At 34.9% G+C, this 19135-nt stretch overlaps 1 protein-coding gene across 7 annotated transcripts in view; it reads right to left on the bottom strand.

Moving 5' to 3' along the window:
- Positions 1-469: 469 nt before the first annotated feature.
- XRN1 (5'-3' exoribonuclease 1) overlaps positions 470-19135 on the bottom strand; it is a 34307-nt gene continuing 15641 nt past the window's right edge. The window contains exons 20-43 of one of the 7 annotated variants that reach the window (XM_015871464.3): positions 18880-19011; positions 18457-18619; positions 17901-18014; positions 17336-17434; positions 17076-17191; positions 16172-16318; positions 15735-15824; positions 14633-14768; positions 14095-14151; positions 13319-13451; positions 12310-12379; positions 10898-11123; positions 10158-10256; positions 9430-9474; positions 9088-9202; positions 8457-8521; positions 7967-8071; positions 7482-7607; positions 6975-7131; positions 6528-6709; positions 6203-6316; positions 6005-6116; positions 4700-4857; positions 470-4503 (exon numbers count right to left, since the gene is read on the bottom strand). In XM_015871464.3, the coding sequence (XP_015726950.3) occupies positions 4213-4503; positions 4700-4857; positions 6005-6116; positions 6203-6316; positions 6528-6709; positions 6975-7131; positions 7482-7607; positions 7967-8071; positions 8457-8521; positions 9088-9202; positions 9430-9474; positions 10158-10256; positions 10898-11123; positions 12310-12379; positions 13319-13451; positions 14095-14151; positions 14633-14768; positions 15735-15824; positions 16172-16318; positions 17076-17191; positions 17336-17434; positions 17901-18014; positions 18457-18619; positions 18880-19011 (3052 nt within the window). In that variant the 3' untranslated portion in view covers positions 470-4212. Of the gene's footprint in view, positions 4504-4699; positions 4858-6004; positions 6117-6202; positions 6317-6527; positions 6710-6974; positions 7132-7481; positions 7608-7966; positions 8072-8456; positions 8522-9087; positions 9203-9429; positions 9526-10157; positions 10260-10897; positions 11124-12309; positions 12380-13318; positions 13452-14094; positions 14152-14632; positions 14769-15734; positions 15825-16171; positions 16319-17075; positions 17192-17335; positions 17435-17900; positions 18015-18456; positions 18620-18879; positions 19012-19135 lie in introns of all 7 variants that reach the window. The other 6 variants (XM_015871459.3, XM_015871463.3, XM_015871460.3 and 3 more) reach the window with 6 other exon arrangements.

Below are 19135 nucleotides of genomic sequence, written 5' to 3' on the forward strand. Positions count from 1 at the left end.
GTAAAGAAGGTAAAGAAGGCCTACTATGGAACACCTATGCAAATCACATTTCTAAGAGGGGAAGAAAGAGACCCTTTACTGGAAGTAACCAGTCCCAGATTTGAGTTTCTTCACTCTTAGGGATCATCTGTGTAGTAATTCAAATGAACTAAATTAAATTGAACAAGAGTAACTTAATTCTTGAATGGGAACGGCTATGCAAGATTTATTATGCACAAACCAATATGTTTTGAAGTTATCCCTTAAGTCAATTTTCTTTAGTGCTGTGTATTGAGACAGGACGAAGCAGAAACTGCCTTACAGGAAACCTGAAGTACGTACAGTCCAGCAACTAATCTGCAGACAGGCTAAGAAATGCAAGACCTTATCCTGGCATCTTCATGTTGAATAACGTGACCTGAATGTTCCAAGACTTGACTGTGCAGTTTTGCACAGAATATAGTTACACTAAATTAAATAGCTGGTCATGTTAAGAGTATGCTCCAATCTTTATACCAGTCATTTTAATCATGCTAGTTCACATAACAACCTGTAAAAAGGAAAATACCAGATTCCTGCAAAAGACAGATACTAACAAAATTTGTATGTCACAATCAAAGGTACTAAAAATTAATCAGCATGGCTACACAGACTGCAGTGTTCATGATGCATTACAAAGGATCAAGTAAAGCTTGAACATACTACTCTTGGAGAAAAAAAGAAACGACATTCAGCATATTGTATATACATTCTATACAAAGTCAGACAATTATTTACCCTCTAAAATAATATCTGATGACACTAATTTGGCAGTTCTGAGTTTTAGAAACCTGCTATTATTATGGGTGAAGAAATCTAATTACGAAACATACTTTGCAATTTCTTTCTTGACACATATAATCACGTTACATTGTTTTAGTGAAGTTTGCCAATATGCTTCATTTAGAAGCCTTGTTACAAATAAGGTACCTAAACTTACTCTACTCTTGCAGAAACATCAGCATGACATTTTGTTCCAGGTACAGAAAAAGGCAGTGTTCAGTTCTCAAGTACTTTCATGGCTTCTCCTGCTCTTCAGCTGACAGCTACCTCTGCACCTTGACAAGAATTCCTAGGAATGAACTTGCTGCAGAGCATTAATTAGATTAAAAAAATTATATCTAACAAGTGACAGACACCAAAGAAATTCCAGGAGACCACCATCTAGTTAAATGTTTTAGATTTCAAACCGACCAACAACCATTTAAACAAGACTCCAATCTTTAAGTGGACAGCAGTTGAAAGCCATCAAGAAATAGCTCTGAGGAGGTGCGCATTTGCCACTTATGGGAGTGACAGAACTGGGTCTTCACGAGACTGAATTTATATCTTAACATTTCCATTTGGAGCATACAGAAGTTCCCACATAGTATTTGAAAATAAAACAGTGAAAATATAATTTTTTTGATTTCAATATTTAATCCAAACAGACACAGACACAATTTATAAAATTATTCTATTGCATTAAAGTTTCATATAGCATTTGACTCTTCTTAATGGTTTTCCTTCAGTGTATCATATATTCATATTTTAAAATATCTTTGCACAGTCCTTTGTGCAAGTACATGCTAAAAATCTGCAAATGCACACTAGCACTAAACAGCACAAAAAATACATTCTGTATCCATTCATATGCAAATTTAAAACATTTCACTTGGCAGATAAACAATGAAAAGTTATCTTAAAAAAATCAGAAACTACAAAAATGCGCACATAAAAGTCTTCCCTTTTTGATTTTTAGTAAAATACTGCTCTGTATAAGATCTAATGAAAAATTCCAGTGCTTACAAAATACTTTATATCTATGAGAAAAACAATTTATACCTGTATGAATTAAACAATCACCTCATTAAAATATGAAACTGAAGTCACAGGGAGATGGCATAGGTCAATGTAGATGTCACACATGTCAGGACATGTAAAACTGTAATTAACTGGGCACCAGGCAGTATCACAGAATATAAATATACGTACTAAAACCCAGAGCCTAATACAATATGCAGCAGCTACAGAAATTGTTTAACCAGCTACGTAGATTAAATATAGCAATGTTTTCAGTAGAGAGGGACGAAGTCTAGAAATGGGAAGTGATTAATAAAAAAAATTGCTGTTTACTGGTGCTAGCAGTATTGCATCCTTAGTATGTATTTTTTAATCTGCATAAATTGGCTCTCCAGATATATAAAAATTTGGTAATTTTACAGAAATTTGGAATTTCAACTGAAATGACAAAATCCTTACCGATCATATCTGTTTAAGTCTTTTGTGAAGACACCTGTGGTAAAGTTTAAAGCAGGCTACATTCCAGGGGATCAGGTAATACAAGAATCTAAGGCAGTTTAATCCCTATCACAGGAATTTCTAAGACCACCCTGTCTCTGATGATCAGGTAACTCATATAGGACACGGGAGACTGATATCTTTGTCTCATAGAATTTCACATAAACACTTTTGACATTTAAAAATCCTGTGAGCATCACATTGCAAATGACAATGAATCACCAACTTGTGTCACTTCCCCTTCATCGAATATGGCTTTAGAATTTTTTGAAACTAAGTGAATATAAAGAAAGCAACAACAACAAAAATCAGTGTATTCTTAAGACTGAATATAGACTATTCTACAAGGATTGTGATACTAAATAAAACATTTTCACTTCTATTAGCCTTCTCATAGGATTTAATGCTACTGATTTGGAGAAAATAGTATTAAGACAAATCACAAAAAATGATAATAACGTGAAACTTGATTCTAATAGAGTCTACAGACCTGCAGATCCAACACAAGAACTGCTTGGGAGACAAAATAAATCACTAAAGTGTAATTTGTTCCTCAGCTTTCTATTTTCAGAGGAAGCATATTTTTTCCTTGAATAATTAGAATAAAGAAGAAAAATGAAATTTAATTAGTGCCAATGAATAGCACCAACTGAGCCTTCAAATTCTTAGACTGAAGAGTTATCATTAATATGAATTCATTAATATGAAAATCAGTTCATGTGGGCAAAAAATGAACAGGTACATACCTTTGAACCTTCTTTTTTTGCACATGATCTAAGTATGATGTAATTACTTCCTACAACATAGCTCCCCCCAAAAATACAAATCAACTTTCTATAAATATTCTTATGGAACTAATGGTAGTTTATGATAATGTAATGACAACTTTGCTACACAAACTTCTGTAACAAACCCTAAAATAAATACTGAAAGTCACCTAGCCATAAAAATAACATACCGTAGAGAAAGTTTCAGGGCACACACCACTGGAGGGAAAAGTGGACTCTAAACATTATTTTGACAGCCATACTACACAGTTAGACATCTTTAAACTTGATTTTATAATGTGGAAAATTTCAGGATATCACTGGCATTTTAGGGGACTGTGCAAACTGTAGTAGATATCCATGCTGCTTTATCACCAGAAAACAAAGAACTGTAATGCTTCTAGCTTTAAAACAAACAAATGAAAACGAAAACTTTACCAAAGAGGTCTCTACTTTGTAAAAATATTTTTATTCAATACATCCTATAAATAGATCTCTTTGAATGGATTCTGTATCAGCAAGCACATCTTGCACTCTGTACTAGAGATCAAGCAATACCTATTTTTGAAAGTTATGAAGTTGTTTCCCTCTGGCATAAAATCCACTAGTTCATAACTGACGCAATTTTGGCAGTTTAACTGTAGCTAAGTTTTAGTTATACTAATTCATCTCAAAAGGACCTGGAAAGCCAATATAAAAATTGCATTTAAATATTTGTTTTCCTTTCTATCTTGTTACACTATCTAAAAATAAGCTAGAACGCAAAATGTCATGCTAAGCAATATTTGATGCCCAACTTATTACTGCTCCATATCCCACTCAAAAAGCACAGCAGTTCTGAATTAAGGTTGCCACTGTTATTGCTGCTTACCCAGTGTAGTCAGTAAGCCACTGTTCAGAAACCTAGGCACAATGAATGGCATGGTAACCTTAACTCAGCGTTTCCTGCTAATTTAAGTCAAAATAATAAAGTTTTAATGTTGTTCTCAATTTTCATAACAATCTGAAATTCACAGCGAATAAAATGTATTTCATTCTGTATTATACATAAAGTGGCTGGTCTTTTTATTAGAGCTTTCAGTTTTTTTTTTTAAATGATATAACACCGGGGGAAGAGTTAAAAATAAAATACACCTAGCTACCATATTTATTCTGCAGATTTTGGTGCGCCAAAATTGACAGCCAGCTTTCTCGGCTTTCGCTTGCTGGAAGTATTTGGTGTTGATTTGTTACGAGGAACGCTTGGAGTAGCCACATTGTCTTGAAACGAAACAGTAGACTGAGCAGCTTGAGGAGATTTTAAAGGAGCTGAAGAACTATCTTGCTGAATGTGGTCAGAGGACACTGGCTGTTCATTCTTTAGTGATGCAGCTTGAGGGGAACTCTGAAACTCCTTGAACTCAAAGTTTTTCTTGCTAGCAGCCCTTTTTTTAGTTACCTTTAAATTAAATAAATATTATTTAAAAGAATGCATTCTTAAAAAAAAATACAAATATTCCACTATTACAAAACATGCACACAAATAGTTAATAAATTTTTAACACTAATCAGTTCTTCACAGTAGAGGCGTCATATTCATCATGTAGGTAATATTCTACTTTTGTAAAACTGTAAGACAAACCTGCCAAGCTTACCTGTAGAGGTATAAACTGGTTGTGAGAACCAACTGGTATCGTTCCTGCAAGAGACACATTTCCTGGATAGGAACCAGGATAATAGTGTTTGCCATGAATTGGCACTGGAGTTCCCCAGGACACTGGACCAAACATGTGAGATGGAGGTATTATATTAGCTGTGAAAATGAATATCTTTTAGCTTTCCTTTCTCATAAAGAGCATATCAACTCCCCCAAACCCAAAGCATCCTAATGACATTTGTATAAACATTCTTTCTCCAATAATGCCTTATTTCCTTCATACTTGAAAATAGGTAGCTATTGATTTTACAACAACAAAAGCAATAAAACAACTACCAAACAGTTCTGCTTTTACAGTAAAACTAGGTGACGGCACTAAGCTGCTACATCTGTATTTGTAAGTGCACATAAATTTGTGTAGATTTTCACATCTTTAGCCAAGTGAACTATACTAGTCAGGGGAAGTTAAGATTGGCTATCAGGGAAATGTTCTCCAAGAGGTTTGCTGGGCACTGGAATACACTCTCCAGGGAAGGGGTCAAAGGCACTGAGCCTGAAGTAGTTCAAGAAGCATTTAGACAGTGCTCATAGGCATAAGGTTTAATCTTTAGACAGTCCTGTGCAAAGTCAAGAGTTGTGATCAACTAACCTTTTGGGTTCTTTCTAACCCAGGGGATGAAAGCAGACAGCAGTTGCTGTGTGGGTTACTAGGATACTACAGTTGTGCTGACTAATCTTACAAGCAATCAGGATGAGTTTTGCTCTGATACACAATAGTGGAGACAGAAATGCCACCATGATTTGTTACACTTACTATTTACCATGATAATTTTTTGCAGTATACAACAGGATTGTGATGCAGCACTTCAGTGAAAGTTTGTTCTGAACAAGTAAAATTACTAATGCCTGAAAAACCAAGCCTGAAAGCCAATAAATCCACATAATTAAAAATAAATAAATCCAAGGAATGTCTTCTGAATTTTGAATGGGAAGTACCAGCTTGGAACTGATTACTATTTTTTTACTTTTTTTTTTTTTTTTAAAGGAAAAAACCCTACTAATTGCATTATTAAGGACAAGAAAGAGGAAATAACAATTGGGAGACGCATGATTCTCTGAATTGATTTGCATTATTGATGAGAAGAGGTTCATGCACTGTTTTCAAAGCAGCTCAAATGTAAAACTACATTACAAGATGACCAAAAATGGGGCTTTATAGAAGGCATCTGTTTTCATACAAAGAAGTATTATAAGTACAGGCAATTGTGACAGTGTCTGAAATGTGTACTAGTCAAATGCTTACCAGGGGGCTGTGGAAAGACTGGAGGAATAGATCCAGGTGGCACAGGAACTCCTAGTGGCTGGTAATTTGGAAACACCGGTGGAGGAAAAGGCAAGTTAACTCCTACAGAGCTCTTTGAAAAAATAAGCAAAAGACAGATTACTGACAGACCCAATGCAACAGAGACTAACACTATATAAAATTCTTTGCTGTCCTCACCAAACGCTGTAAAGCAAAAAGTGCAGCTTTCTCCTTTGCTTCAGCTTCAGAATGACACTGTGGTCCATGAACCAACAATCCATTGGATAATTTTATGTGACAAACGGTCATAGTCTAGAAAAACAAGACAAGATTTTTCAGAGCATTTGTACTGCAGACAAACAGTGAAATGGAAACAGGGGGTTTATTGTTTGCTTTGAAAAAAATGGAAACAAAAGGAGCTATGTTTTATTTTTAGATAGATTTCAGTACTCAGTCTGGATATTTAATGACGAGCAATGGATACTAAACTGAGAACTTCAACTTTGCAGAAAACAAGTTTTACCTGTGGTGTTTTTACGAAAGAGAAATCAGGTTGTGACATTCCAACCAGAGAACAAATACGAGATAGTTCAGAAACAGGAGTAGACAATGTAGGTTGCGGACCAACAAAAGGGTGACCTCCAGTTTCCAATGCTGGTGTACTCTGAGGGCCTCCAGTGCTATGAGGATTGCTCATATAAGCAGCTGATTAAAAACAAAAAAAAGCTGTATCACAAATATTTCCTGCAGTGAAAGAAGAGTAACTTTGTTATCAGCATTAGTGAATCACATTTGTTTTTTCTGGTACTTTCACATCTGATGAAGAAAACATGGGAGAATATTGTATAAATTAATTATTAACGCCAAATAAAAAAGTAGAACAGAAAAATGTGGACATTTAATTACTTCATTCTGAGAATACACACTGAAGCATACAGGAGCTCTCAATTATGTTGATGTCTAAACATACCCATTTTTTTTGTTTGCCTGTATTGCAATGCAGCTCCATGGCAATCCTGTCTACCAGGGGAAGCAGGAACATCGTTAACTTGGGTTTTCACTTCATTCCTTGTTACCAGGTCGGAGCCATCAATCTTCAAAATTTCTTTAAGCATCTGTGTTCCTTTCTGTAAGAATAAAACAAACTTCTCAGGGACACAATAGCAATCAGATGACACAGCCTCCTTACTTCATTCTAGATATTACAACCAAGTATTACAAATTAAATATTACAATCAATATTAACCAAACCTGCCTTTATGTTTTTCTAGCAGTTGCATTTTTAACAAAGCACAGGTAACAGCAGCTTTACAATTTTTTTTTTTTTTTAAATTTTCTTTAAGAATAGCTAATTAGAAGCTCATCGATATGTTCAAGAAGGCTGAAGGAGGTTTCATGGAGTTTCTCGTAATAAAAGCACTGGTGATCAGACAGCAGAAGCTAAATTGTCACCAAATGCTTCCTGCGGCATACAGACCATAGCAAATGACTGTGGTGATAGATGTTCTTCATTTGTAGCTCTCTCTTCCTTGGGAGAAGACTGTACTTCAATTTCCTTGGGAATTTTCAAAGAAGCAAGAAGGCTTTCAAGTTCACTGTCCTTCTAAAAAGAAATTTTAAAAGGTACATTAACTTTGTGCATTGCCACTAGATGCAAGAAGAAAGATGTATTAGTTTGAGATTAATCTTATGCTCATTCAGGAATCTTTTTTTTTTTCCCCCCCTCTGAGTTGGGACAGATCACAGCAGGTCACAAATATCCAGAGACGGTATCAAATTTTACACATAAAGCGCAAGCAATCTATGAAGGGCTGATTGAAAGAATGATCAAGGCTATTTGAGTTTGTCTGGTATCTGTTACAAACAGGAACTGGAGCACAAGTGAACAGAAATAATGGGAACAAAACTAGGGAGAAATTGATGTTATTAAAGAAGCACATGGAAATCAACATAACATCCTACCTTTCCACCTGTACAGGGACTATCACTTGCAGCCTTCTGAATTACAGGCACAGATTCATTTCTCTTCAGAAGCTTGACATTGTGCTTATTCATGCCTGCAAAATTCTGAAAGAACACTACAGTATTTACTATTGAATACTAATACTTTATTACTATTATTATACTCTATTATTATTATTATGCAATTGAATTAGAAATGCATCTGCAAGTACCTTCTACAAGCTAATATTCTTAAAGGATTTCAGTAAAATGTGTTATCCTACTACAATATATAGTTTTTACAACCTGAAATGAATAGGAAAATCATTTGTTATCATCATCACATTCCTAACGCTCTCATTTTCTGTTTATAAAATCTCTCGAGAAAAAAAAATCTCCAAAATAATGTTTATGTATTGAAATAATCAAGTAGTGCGTCCACAAAATGATTAATCTGAACAGAGTATAGTGAAAAGATATGAAAACATTTACTCAGCATAGAATAAATTACCTGTTTGTTTGATATTTTATTATGGGGTTGACTTTCACCTCTTGTAAATCTGGAATCTTCTTTAACTACAAATAGAGAATAAGAATAAAAAACAGTTTTTAAGAACATTACAAAATATAAGAATAACAAAGATTCAAAAAAGCCAAACCAAAACCTAACAAAGCTATTGTAGTACAGAGAGTTGCATTAATTTGAACAGTTGCATCATATGCCTCCAATTCATACTCGTAAGGTTATTTGATATATGCTTTTCTTATAGGGTAAAATACATGAAAATAACATTTTATTTTACATTCTACAAATGTGATTGCTTTCATGCATATTTTCAATGCCAATGTTTTTCTTGTTTGGCTGTTTTGCTGTTTGCTTTTTGTTTTACAGAGTCACTTATGAGGAAATTCAACATAGTGATGAACAACTTGGTTTGAAGGGTATGGGATTAAATGTGGATTAGCTGCATACACACACCAGGTACAGTACATGACAATAACAAGTACCAAATAGTGCTTGTATAACTATAATGCATCTTTTCTTCTTGTCAGTAACTACAAAGACACACAATAGCCATCTCAACAAAAAACAGATAAAGTAACTAAGTTCTCTCAAATGAGGTTTTAATCACAGTACTTACATTTTTTATATGGCTCCTGTTTTCTTTGCTGACTTCTAAAGCTGCCATCATTGAAGCCTGGCTTGTAGAACTGATTGCCAGATCCCAGCTTGATTTCTTGAGGTAGAACTGCACCCTAGAATATCAAACATTAAACTTTATCAGGAGAGCTACTATCACTTACATAACAATCCCTTTTCATTGCCTCTTTCCTCTCTGTATATACCGTACAACAATATTTTGATCCATGAAACTTACTTGCAACACTAACTAGGAAGTCTTCTGATGTAACAAAATAACGTAGGGAATTAAGAACTTCCATATTTTCAATCCAGAGATTTGTTTAGAAGTGTATACACTTACCTTCTCATGTACATTTTGCTGAACATGGTGAGCCTTCCCAGAACCCTGCAACGATTGCCATATATTGCAAAATTCATCATCTTGCTTATTCTGTGCCTGACAAAATAAGAAACAATTGCCCAAAAAACTCAACGGCCTTAAAAATCATATACAAATATATTCTGGAAATGCTAAGGCCCCAGTTTAACAGTACTCAGACAACGGAACTTTTCATACTGACGTCAGAAGAATTTGCAGGTATTTAATGCATGATGGGCTACAACGTATTTACGCAATATATTTTCCAATGAATCACTATTCAGTTGTAATTGTAATGAGCCCAGTGCTGGAGATTGTTTTCCTTTGTTCACTTACAACTTTCAGAAATTACTAACATAGAAAAGATCACTGACTGTAATTAAATTCAGATGATCATTCAAAATGCCTTTGCAAGCATGCTCTCATACTGAAAATACGCTTACGTTTTATGAACAGTGATTTACTTTTAAGGCCTTACCATGGTCAACTACTTCATTACTGTACAGGTATATCACCACAAAATGAGAGCCTAGATATGCAAACAATAGCTCTATTGAAAATCCAGAATCTGAGGTAACACAGGATTTTTTCATTCATGCAAGAACTGGGACAAGTACTGCCCCAGTCCACACACAGGCTCAAACAGCTTGGTTTTCTTACATCACAGATGTGAATAGCGGCCAAAATACCAAATGAATGAGGACACTCACTTTATTTTTCTGATTGCTACCCAGAAACGATCCTTTGTGGGGTGAGTTGAAGGTCCCCTGATTTTCAGCCCTGAGACTGTAATGCTGTCTTCCATTCAGCTGCTAAATCAAGAGAAAGGAGAAAACTTGAAGTGCATCATTACTCCACATTTTCTTTTGAATAGTACTCTTTCTTCTATAGATTTAGAAACATGACACAATTCTTCCCTAACACATCTAGCAACATTTAATTACTCACTGCGCTTATGTTTAAAGTCACGTATTAAAAATGAAAGATTAATTAAACTGACGAGAACCCCAATTCATCTGTCATTTTTCCTGCTTTACTTCATTTCTGAAGTAATAACAACAAAGATACAAAATTCACAAGAAAATCACATCTTGTCTTTGCTGGGGTACAAGACTGGCCTACAGCAAACATTAAGGAACAGAGCATTAAGGAAATAACTGCATCTCAGCCAAATCAAGCTGCAGTGTCAATGCTCTGATCTGCATACTCGACTTTTGGAAATGCAACCAAATCTATTCAAATAAAGCAGAACAACTGTCAGAAAATAACTTCTGGTCTTTTTAACTACTGAATGAATTAATTTATTCAAGATAAGAGTTAATCTATTTCTAACACACTGACATAAAAAGCAATCTTTTCTCAGTATCCATAAGGAAAACAGCCATGTTTACAATTCAGCGTTTCTGTAAGAACTATGTACGTCCATGTTTAAATCAAAGTAAAGTCTTACCTGAGTAGGAACAAAAAGGGAACGAGGGGAATGGTTGAGGCCTCCCAGATGCACTTTTTGTGAGCATACAGATGATAGATCAGATGCATATGAATTGTAGTTATTCACAGCTGGCTGAGGTTTAACTATGGCGGTCAGTTTTTGATTTCCCATTTCTGACCGAACACCATGAGACAGGTTAATTAAGGCACTTGATGGCAGACGATAACCTCTGGCAGGTGAGCACCTTAAGGAGAGCAAATTGAACATTTTTTTGATGTTGATATTTCAATACATCTGATCTGACAATGTTGTTGCCTCTATACAAAAAGATTACTCAAGTTTAAACATCAGAGTTTGAAAACCAGAGCCAATATCGAAATCTAGTACCTTTACACACAACATTAAACTCATCTGTTGTGTTCCTCTTTGGCCTCTGGCTTTCAAATACTGCAAGATCTACTGTCTGAATTTGAATTTATACTGCATCTTTCAGCACTAACCTCAAATTTTAAAAGTGAGAAATTGTTACATCATTGTTCTGTAGAGTAAGCATTTCTGTAAAAAAATGTGTATATATATATATATATATACACACATGAACCAGAAAATTATACTTTTCCCAAAGTGAAAGCTAAAGCCAGTAGCAGAACAATAATCTAAAGAACTATTTAGTCAGTTTTGTATAAATCTTGATACTAAAGATAGTGCTCTACAGGACATGTTCTTGAAAGGAATAGGACTGTGTTATGCATGCTAAAGACAGGGAATAGGCAAGACTCTTCTAACGTCTTAATAAATTTACTTGTCTAAATGCAATTAAAAAAAAAAACAAACAAGCAAAAACAACAAACAAAACCCAACAGTAAAATGAATACTGCTGAGTGAAGTACTGCACTTTGAAGTTTACCTGCTTACTTAAACGTGGAAGAGTTATTGCACTCTAAACTAAAAACATGAATGATGCCTCCACCTGAAGAACAGTTAGAGTTTTTAAAAGGCATTTAATTTAGAACTCAAGTACCAATTTTTGATTGTTCAGAGTTCCTTTTTTAGAGGAGCAAATGATTACTAAGTCTGTTTTTTAACTATATGTTAATACAGTTAAAATAATAACCTGATAATAACCTGATAATAACCTGTTTTATTTATACATTTATTTTAAAAAGACATTTCAATCCAGAGCTTTATTCTGCTGGTTCATATGTATATCTTCTACACATTAGTAGCTTTGAACTCTGGAAAAACAACAAAAAAACAACTTAAAAGCATTTCCACTTCATAAAAATGACTCCTACTCAAAAAGATCCACGATGATAAATATAATTGAAGAACAAATCTCAAAAAAAAAAATAAAAACAGGCATCTAAAACCACTGAACCACTGAACCCAGAGGCCAACAATGAAATGGCTATGAAATCCTCTGCACAAACCTGATAGTTAGGCCTCCAAGGAATTCTTCATCAAACAAAACTTCAAAGAGCACGTCTGTTTCTCTACTGGCTATAGAAAATGAAATAAACTGTCATACTATGTCTGTGGCAAGTAGCTGTTTAATATAAACTACGGAATTATCAGTTACGCAGTAAATAATGAAAATACAGCTAAAAGAAATCCTTGTTCTTTAAATTAGGAACGTTATCAACAACAATTCATAAATGTTTCCCCAGGGAAAGTCAAATATGGCTGCCCTTTTAGATGTACTTTTATCAGAAATATAGCGCACTTAACAACCTGCACATCGATTGATATTACAGGTGTGTTCACAGCAGTGTATCACAGTTGTCAGAAACCATCAGAAAAGAAGATGCAAGGCATTCTTTACATTCAGGCAATGAAAAACGGGCATCTTCAGCATTACCTTCTTACATAATGATAGATCAATATGGTGTTAATTTCTATTACTAGATATCAAACTTTTACATTCCATCTCTTTCGGTAAATCCTTTTGTTTACCTAAAATAGACAGCCTTCTTGGCAAAGAAGCTGTAAACCCACGTCACTTAGCAGAATCCAAATATTATAAACTAAAATCCAAATTTAAAAAATGAAACAAATTATATCTGATAAAATTGTACCTTCAATGTAATGTTCCTATTGCTTTTACTCCTAATTTATTTATTTATTTATTTTTAACTGTATCCACATCTCATGATTTCAATTAGCTCTTTTTGAAGCCTGTGTTCTTTCTCACTGACAAAGGCTAAGTAATTTCATATTCAAAGTACAGCTGGATAACACATGAAATTAAAAAGAAATATCTGTAGATTTATTTAACAGTAAATAGCGGCATCAAGCTGCAGATGTTTCATAGGTGAGAACGACATGTGTTTACCACTAATATAGAAAAAAAAAAACAACAACCTTTTATGAAGCCTAATTTCACATCACTTGCTTAGCTGTTATATAGCTATAGTGCTACAGTTATGAAGAAAATATTACCTCCTTTAATTCCTATAATGGTACCTCGAAGACCAACTGGTACAGAGAAGTTCTCTCTTACATTAACAACACGGTCAAACAGCCTATACTCTGCATCTCTATCTGGAACAACTCCATTCTGCTGTTCTAAAGGCTGCAAAGGATAAAAAAGGGATTACAATCAAAACACATTTATAACAGTACCCAAAACAAACTATAAAACTTACTTTGAAAAAAAACCCAAACAAAACACAGAATCCTTTCCATCCAGACACAATGCAATTTAAAAAACTATTTACTGCAACTCACTGCTTCTGCCTGAGGAACAGCAGTGCTGAGTGTGATTTAAGAAAGAATGAGGGGACCAGTTCAGACAATCTAAAACCATCAAGTGTATCATCCCTGTATGAGTAACATAGGCAAGTACCTGAGCAATATCAGGGAAGATGAGCAGCTGACCATATATCAAGAACCAAATGAAAAGGGTAACAGGGAAAAGGAGACAAATGAAAAGTGTATTTCTTTATACAGCCATGAGAAGGAGATGTCTTAAAGTCAGAAAAAAGAACTGAAAGTCATGTATGAGTATACACACACGAATGAGTTTGTAGCTAGCAGAAAATTTTATAGACAGACTGCCATATCAAAGCTGATTTTCCAGGAGGTGTAAGAAACTTCATTGTCCATGAACACTGTTCTATAATTCTGCTTTCTGAAAGTTGAAAAGCTGAGGACAGTAACAGTGATCTCGACAGCATCCGTTCCAAATAAAATTAAAGATGTTTCATGTCACTTACTCTATACAGCAAATGGGGTTTCACAGTTACTCGCACCTTCTTGTTGCTCTTTCTCTGCTAAAGGAAACACACAACAAAACATCTGAAGAAATAACGTAGAGTTCCTTTGTTTAAAATAAAAAGGCTTTGGGGGACCTGTAAAATTAACTTGGTTAAATCTAATTTTCAAAATGTGACTGAATAATTTTGAAGACCTTGCATTGTCTAATGCCAAACTCTAATGCCAGAACACCAATTTGTGTCCCCACCAGTAATTTCAAAGGAATCAGCCCATTATTTCATTTATCTTTGCCTTTACCTCTGGCTTTAGTAACTCCCTTGGCAACTTTTTTGATCTGTGGTCCTAAGAAAATAGCTTCTAATTTTCCTCACTAAACAAGTTTTCACAAAAGAGAAATGCAATTAGTGTACTTGGAAAAAGCATTTCAGTAGTTCAGAATATATAATGACGCCTTTCTGAAATCACCAAAAAGCAGAGTTCAGAGTATGGCCTAATGCTGCAGAATCACCTCAAAAACAGTGGTATTGAGCTGCATACCTTGCATTTTTCTATTTCTTCTTCAATTTTCTCAACGATAGCTGCATCCAAAATTTGCAAGTCACAAGATGAGCGAGATAAAGCAGAGACAGGATGTGCCTTCAACCAGGCAACAATTTCTTGAACTTTTTCAGCCCTAAATAAAAGAGGAAATGAATTTAAGCCTTTCAAGTATGTGTGTGTGTTTAGTTTATATACAGTTTATATATATAGATAGATATACACGTATAAAGTAGACATTTTACAAGGTTCCCTGATTTTAATACTGAAGGATGATGATGTAGGCACTATGCTTGTATATATTCAGAGTGCTCTGTGACTTAACGTGAAGAATTAACATGCCCAAGTCTAACTGAATGATGCAGTACTGTTTCAAACTTCTAATCTTAAAGTTTTTCCTCAAAAAAAAAAAACACTTAACCAAAAACAATCAAAAAAGCCCCACAACCCAGGAAGTTATTAGAGTATTTAATAAATTGTGTTTGCAACTAAAAAACTGTGCTCAGCTGTGATTAAAGTTTCTGCAGCAAGTTCTCATAGAACAGTAAAGTGAACTTAAGGGCATGCCTCTGAATGTAAATAGAGCCCAAACCTGGAATTCTTATGATAGAAAAGTCCATGAATATGTCTTACTACCTAGCAATAAAGTTTCTTTGATTTTTAATGTTACTATACTGCACCTGGAATGTAGCTGATCCCTGTCTTCCATGATGCTGACTGAATAAATGCTAAAATCTGCACCCAGATTTAAAATAAAAATGACCTTTAAACACTTAAAATAATTACTGCCTATTTTCCAAAAATCTCACAGTGACTGCCACAATTTTGTGAACTACACACACTGAAGCTAGCAATAAAAGCAAATACGTTGAAGTAGCCACAGAAAGCTACGTGTCTCATTTATTATTACTCTTGGCACAGGACTCCGACAAAGACTTGGAGACAACAACTGAAATGCACAAAACACTAATCATATTTTCAGACCAATCCCTGACAATCATGCTGCTTGAGGAACAGCACTGTTTCAGTTACTTAGCTGCCTCCATGAATATCAGTACTGTCAGCCTTAATGCTTACTCTAGAAAAAGAGAAGATGGCTTACCCATTCTCATCCTCACCAGGCCAAATGTCATCTTCATAGAATATATCTTCCTGGCTATTCTTGGCTATATAACTGAACAGTTCAGGGACCCTAAACATTGAATAAAACAAGGAGATTTAGTTTCATATCAGCACAGTCAAACCAAAAAACTCAGCCAAAATAAACTTGGATGGGAATTGAAACTTCCAGATTCCAGACAAATTATTTTTTGACTTTCTGTTAACTTGCCAAATACAAGCTGCTGACAAAATTTCTCTTTCCTCAAATATGTTTCTTCTCAGAAGGAGAGACTACTAGAAGGAGAATATGGGAAGTAAAGAATTTCATCAAGCAACCACAAAAAGCTAACTCTTCAGTTCTTAGAAGACCTAAGCCCAGGGGACACATATCCGTTGTTAAGTTGGATAGTTTAAATCAAGTTCACATCAAGCATCTACCTTTCTAAATATTCCGCAAGTAGTTGTTCAACTGCAGAAGAATACATCCATTCATTTCCAGTTTTCTTAGTATAGCCAGGAACTTCTTCATTTTTCTTATTGAACTTAAGGTTTAGTCCCACGTTTGCTTTGTGATCTCCATGAGGACTAGAAAAAGCAGAACAGCAATGTTCGTTGCATTGTTTACTTGTCAGCACTGCAACAACTGTAAATACTACAGACTACCGGACTGTGCTGAGGGAGCTGTCTACATGCATGCCCAAACCTTAAGGTAAAGGAGTCACTTGCCCAATAGATTGATAAAAATAAAAATAAATTAACAAGATGTTAACATTATAAGGTCTCCAGGGAGACCTTACAGCAGCCTTCAAACACCACAGAGTGCCCACAGAAGTTGAAGAGGGACTCTTGGAGTGCAGTGACAGGCAAGAAGTGATGGCTTTAAGACAAAAACAGTAGGTTTAAATTAGGCTTCAGAAGGAAATTCTTCACTATAAGGTTGGTGAGGCACTGGGAAAGGTCATTCAGAAAAGCTGCCCATGTTCCATTTCTGAAGGTGTTCAAGGCTAGATTGGTAGTTCTAGGCAGCCATATCTAACAGATGGCATCCCTGCCCACGGTGTGGGCTCTGGAACTGGATGATCTTTTAGGTCCCTTCCCACCCAACCCATTTTATGATTCTGTGTTTGTGACAAGAGGAAAAAACATTACACATGAATTTAATTTATAGTAAATACACTTCAAACTTTTACATCACAAATCAGTTCTATACTTTCAGAAAAAAAACAGCATGAAAAACATAGTAGAGAACTGTAGAACAGTGTGAGGATTTACAAGCTACCTTCAGAGAAAATATGTAAACAGGTTTGTGTATGAACTTAATATCAACTTTGTATGAACTTACTTCTTCTTTGATCCTCTTCCAATAAAGATACTCCCTGTAAATCTGGAGACTAGATATCCACTTACTCCAAGACGGCTGGCCAAAATGTACGCAGGATTGTACTTCACAGAATATTTCTTTAAAGCAAACAAAAAAATATTTAAGGAAAAGGATTTTCACATAAAGGGTAAATGAATAATAAGGACACATCTTAAAAAAAAATGTTAACAATTGTAAAATTTACATAGTGTTTAAGATTTTACTACAAGACAAGGACTTACATGCTGATTCTGTATTAGACGATCAAGCTGAGGTTCACACGGAATACTGAAAACTACACGAACTCTACCTTCTGGAATCACATCACGTGAATCTTGAACCTTGCAGAGAAACGCAGCATAATAAAAGTGTTTCTTAAAAGCAGCAGCTCTGGGACTGTCTCCTGAAAATCTACTTTATTTATCATTTTGCTGAAGCATGTAAAGAGATGCCTTAGGATTCATCACCTGTCCCTGACCTTCTCAGCACTTTGTCCCAGAGGTAATCAAACAGTGTTAAACTGAAAGAATCCAGGACTGAAAACAGTAATTAACAGGACCCGCATGTATTGAAAATTACTCCTTGTAAACAACAATAATCTCCTATTCAAGCTACACTACTTTACACCCATTATGTCAGGGACAGGGAACAGGAGAACCACCCTCTGTTTTGACTAACTATTGGGGAATATTCCATTTAAAATTTCAGCTAGCAAAATAAAATGATGTAAGATGTTGTGTGGCAGTACTGGTTAAGCTTTCAAGTAAGGAAATCTAAGGGAAAAAATAAAACAAACACAGAACTAACTTCTCCCATGCAGCCATAGTATGGAGATCCCAGCATAAAGGCTGTACTGCCAAGTGGAAATAAATCATCCAAAGTTTTGATGTTCGAAAAGCGAGAGTCAAAGGCTTTGATATCCTACATGAAAAAGACAAAATAGACAATATTAAATTCAGTCCAGTAGAATCCTTATGAAGTTCATACAAACAGACATTTATTCTAAACCTCTTTTTTTAAAATATGAAGTAATTCAAAGGCCAAGGAGTTAGTGCTGTACTACAAATGCTGGTTACACAATCAACTGTGCTACCTCGTAACAGTGTGTTACTACAGTATTTCCTGCAAAATATCATTAACTATAAAAGTCATTTTTTCAGACAGATCTCTGCTTTGCAATTAGGCCCCAAATTTTTTAACAAAATACTTTCCTAAGTACACTATTATTTGTTACATACCAAACTACATTAATTGAAGACGTTTATTTTTGTTCATTCTTTTGCATAAAAAGCGTTCACGTTCCTCCCCCACCTCAATGGAGTAAAGAACTATGTGCAAGAAGATACAGAAGTTGTATATTTACCTTGACAACAGTTTGGTAAACAAAAGGAAGAACTTGCTTTGACCACTGTTTCTCCAAATAAACTTGACCATTTTGGTTTAGTTGATATTTATTACCAGTGAGTAATTGAGCATACACAACTACTGATGTCTCATGAATAATTATTCCTTTTCTTCTCTGATAACTGAACACAAAATAGAACATTAAGTTTGATTAAAACAAACAGAACTTCACCAAGACAGTGGAATTAATTTCTTAAAATAAAGGTTACTCTTCACAAAGGGATTTTAATGGCTTGTTTCCCATTTTATAAAAATGGACTCTTTAACATGCATGATTATGAACACAGGAGCTCTGCTCTGCTACTTAAGTACATTATAAAGCAACAAAACATAGCTAAGCTACAAAATGTAAAGTTACGCTTTGCTTTTCAAAGTTACTTACTGCTCTGAAACACCTTGAACTTCTTTCACCCACAAGCTTTGTTCCTTATCTCCAACAAATGTCACTTTAGTTGGGGGCACTGCATTTCCCATGTAGAGTTTCTGTGTTCCATGTGGTTCTTCCAAAGAAAACCTTGAAAATTATGGCAGACACGAATGTAACGAAAAAAGACAATTCTAGGCATAACCGACCATGAGCAAAACTTAAATAATTAGGATTTTTCTAAGGACATGGAAAACTTGCAGTTTTACTGGCT

This window comes from Coturnix japonica, chromosome 12, assembly GCF_054131305.1.
Source record: "Coturnix japonica strain WE chromosome 12, WE-NBRP24, whole genome shotgun sequence".
Taxonomy (NCBI): domain Eukaryota; kingdom Metazoa; phylum Chordata; class Aves; order Galliformes; family Phasianidae; genus Coturnix; species Coturnix japonica.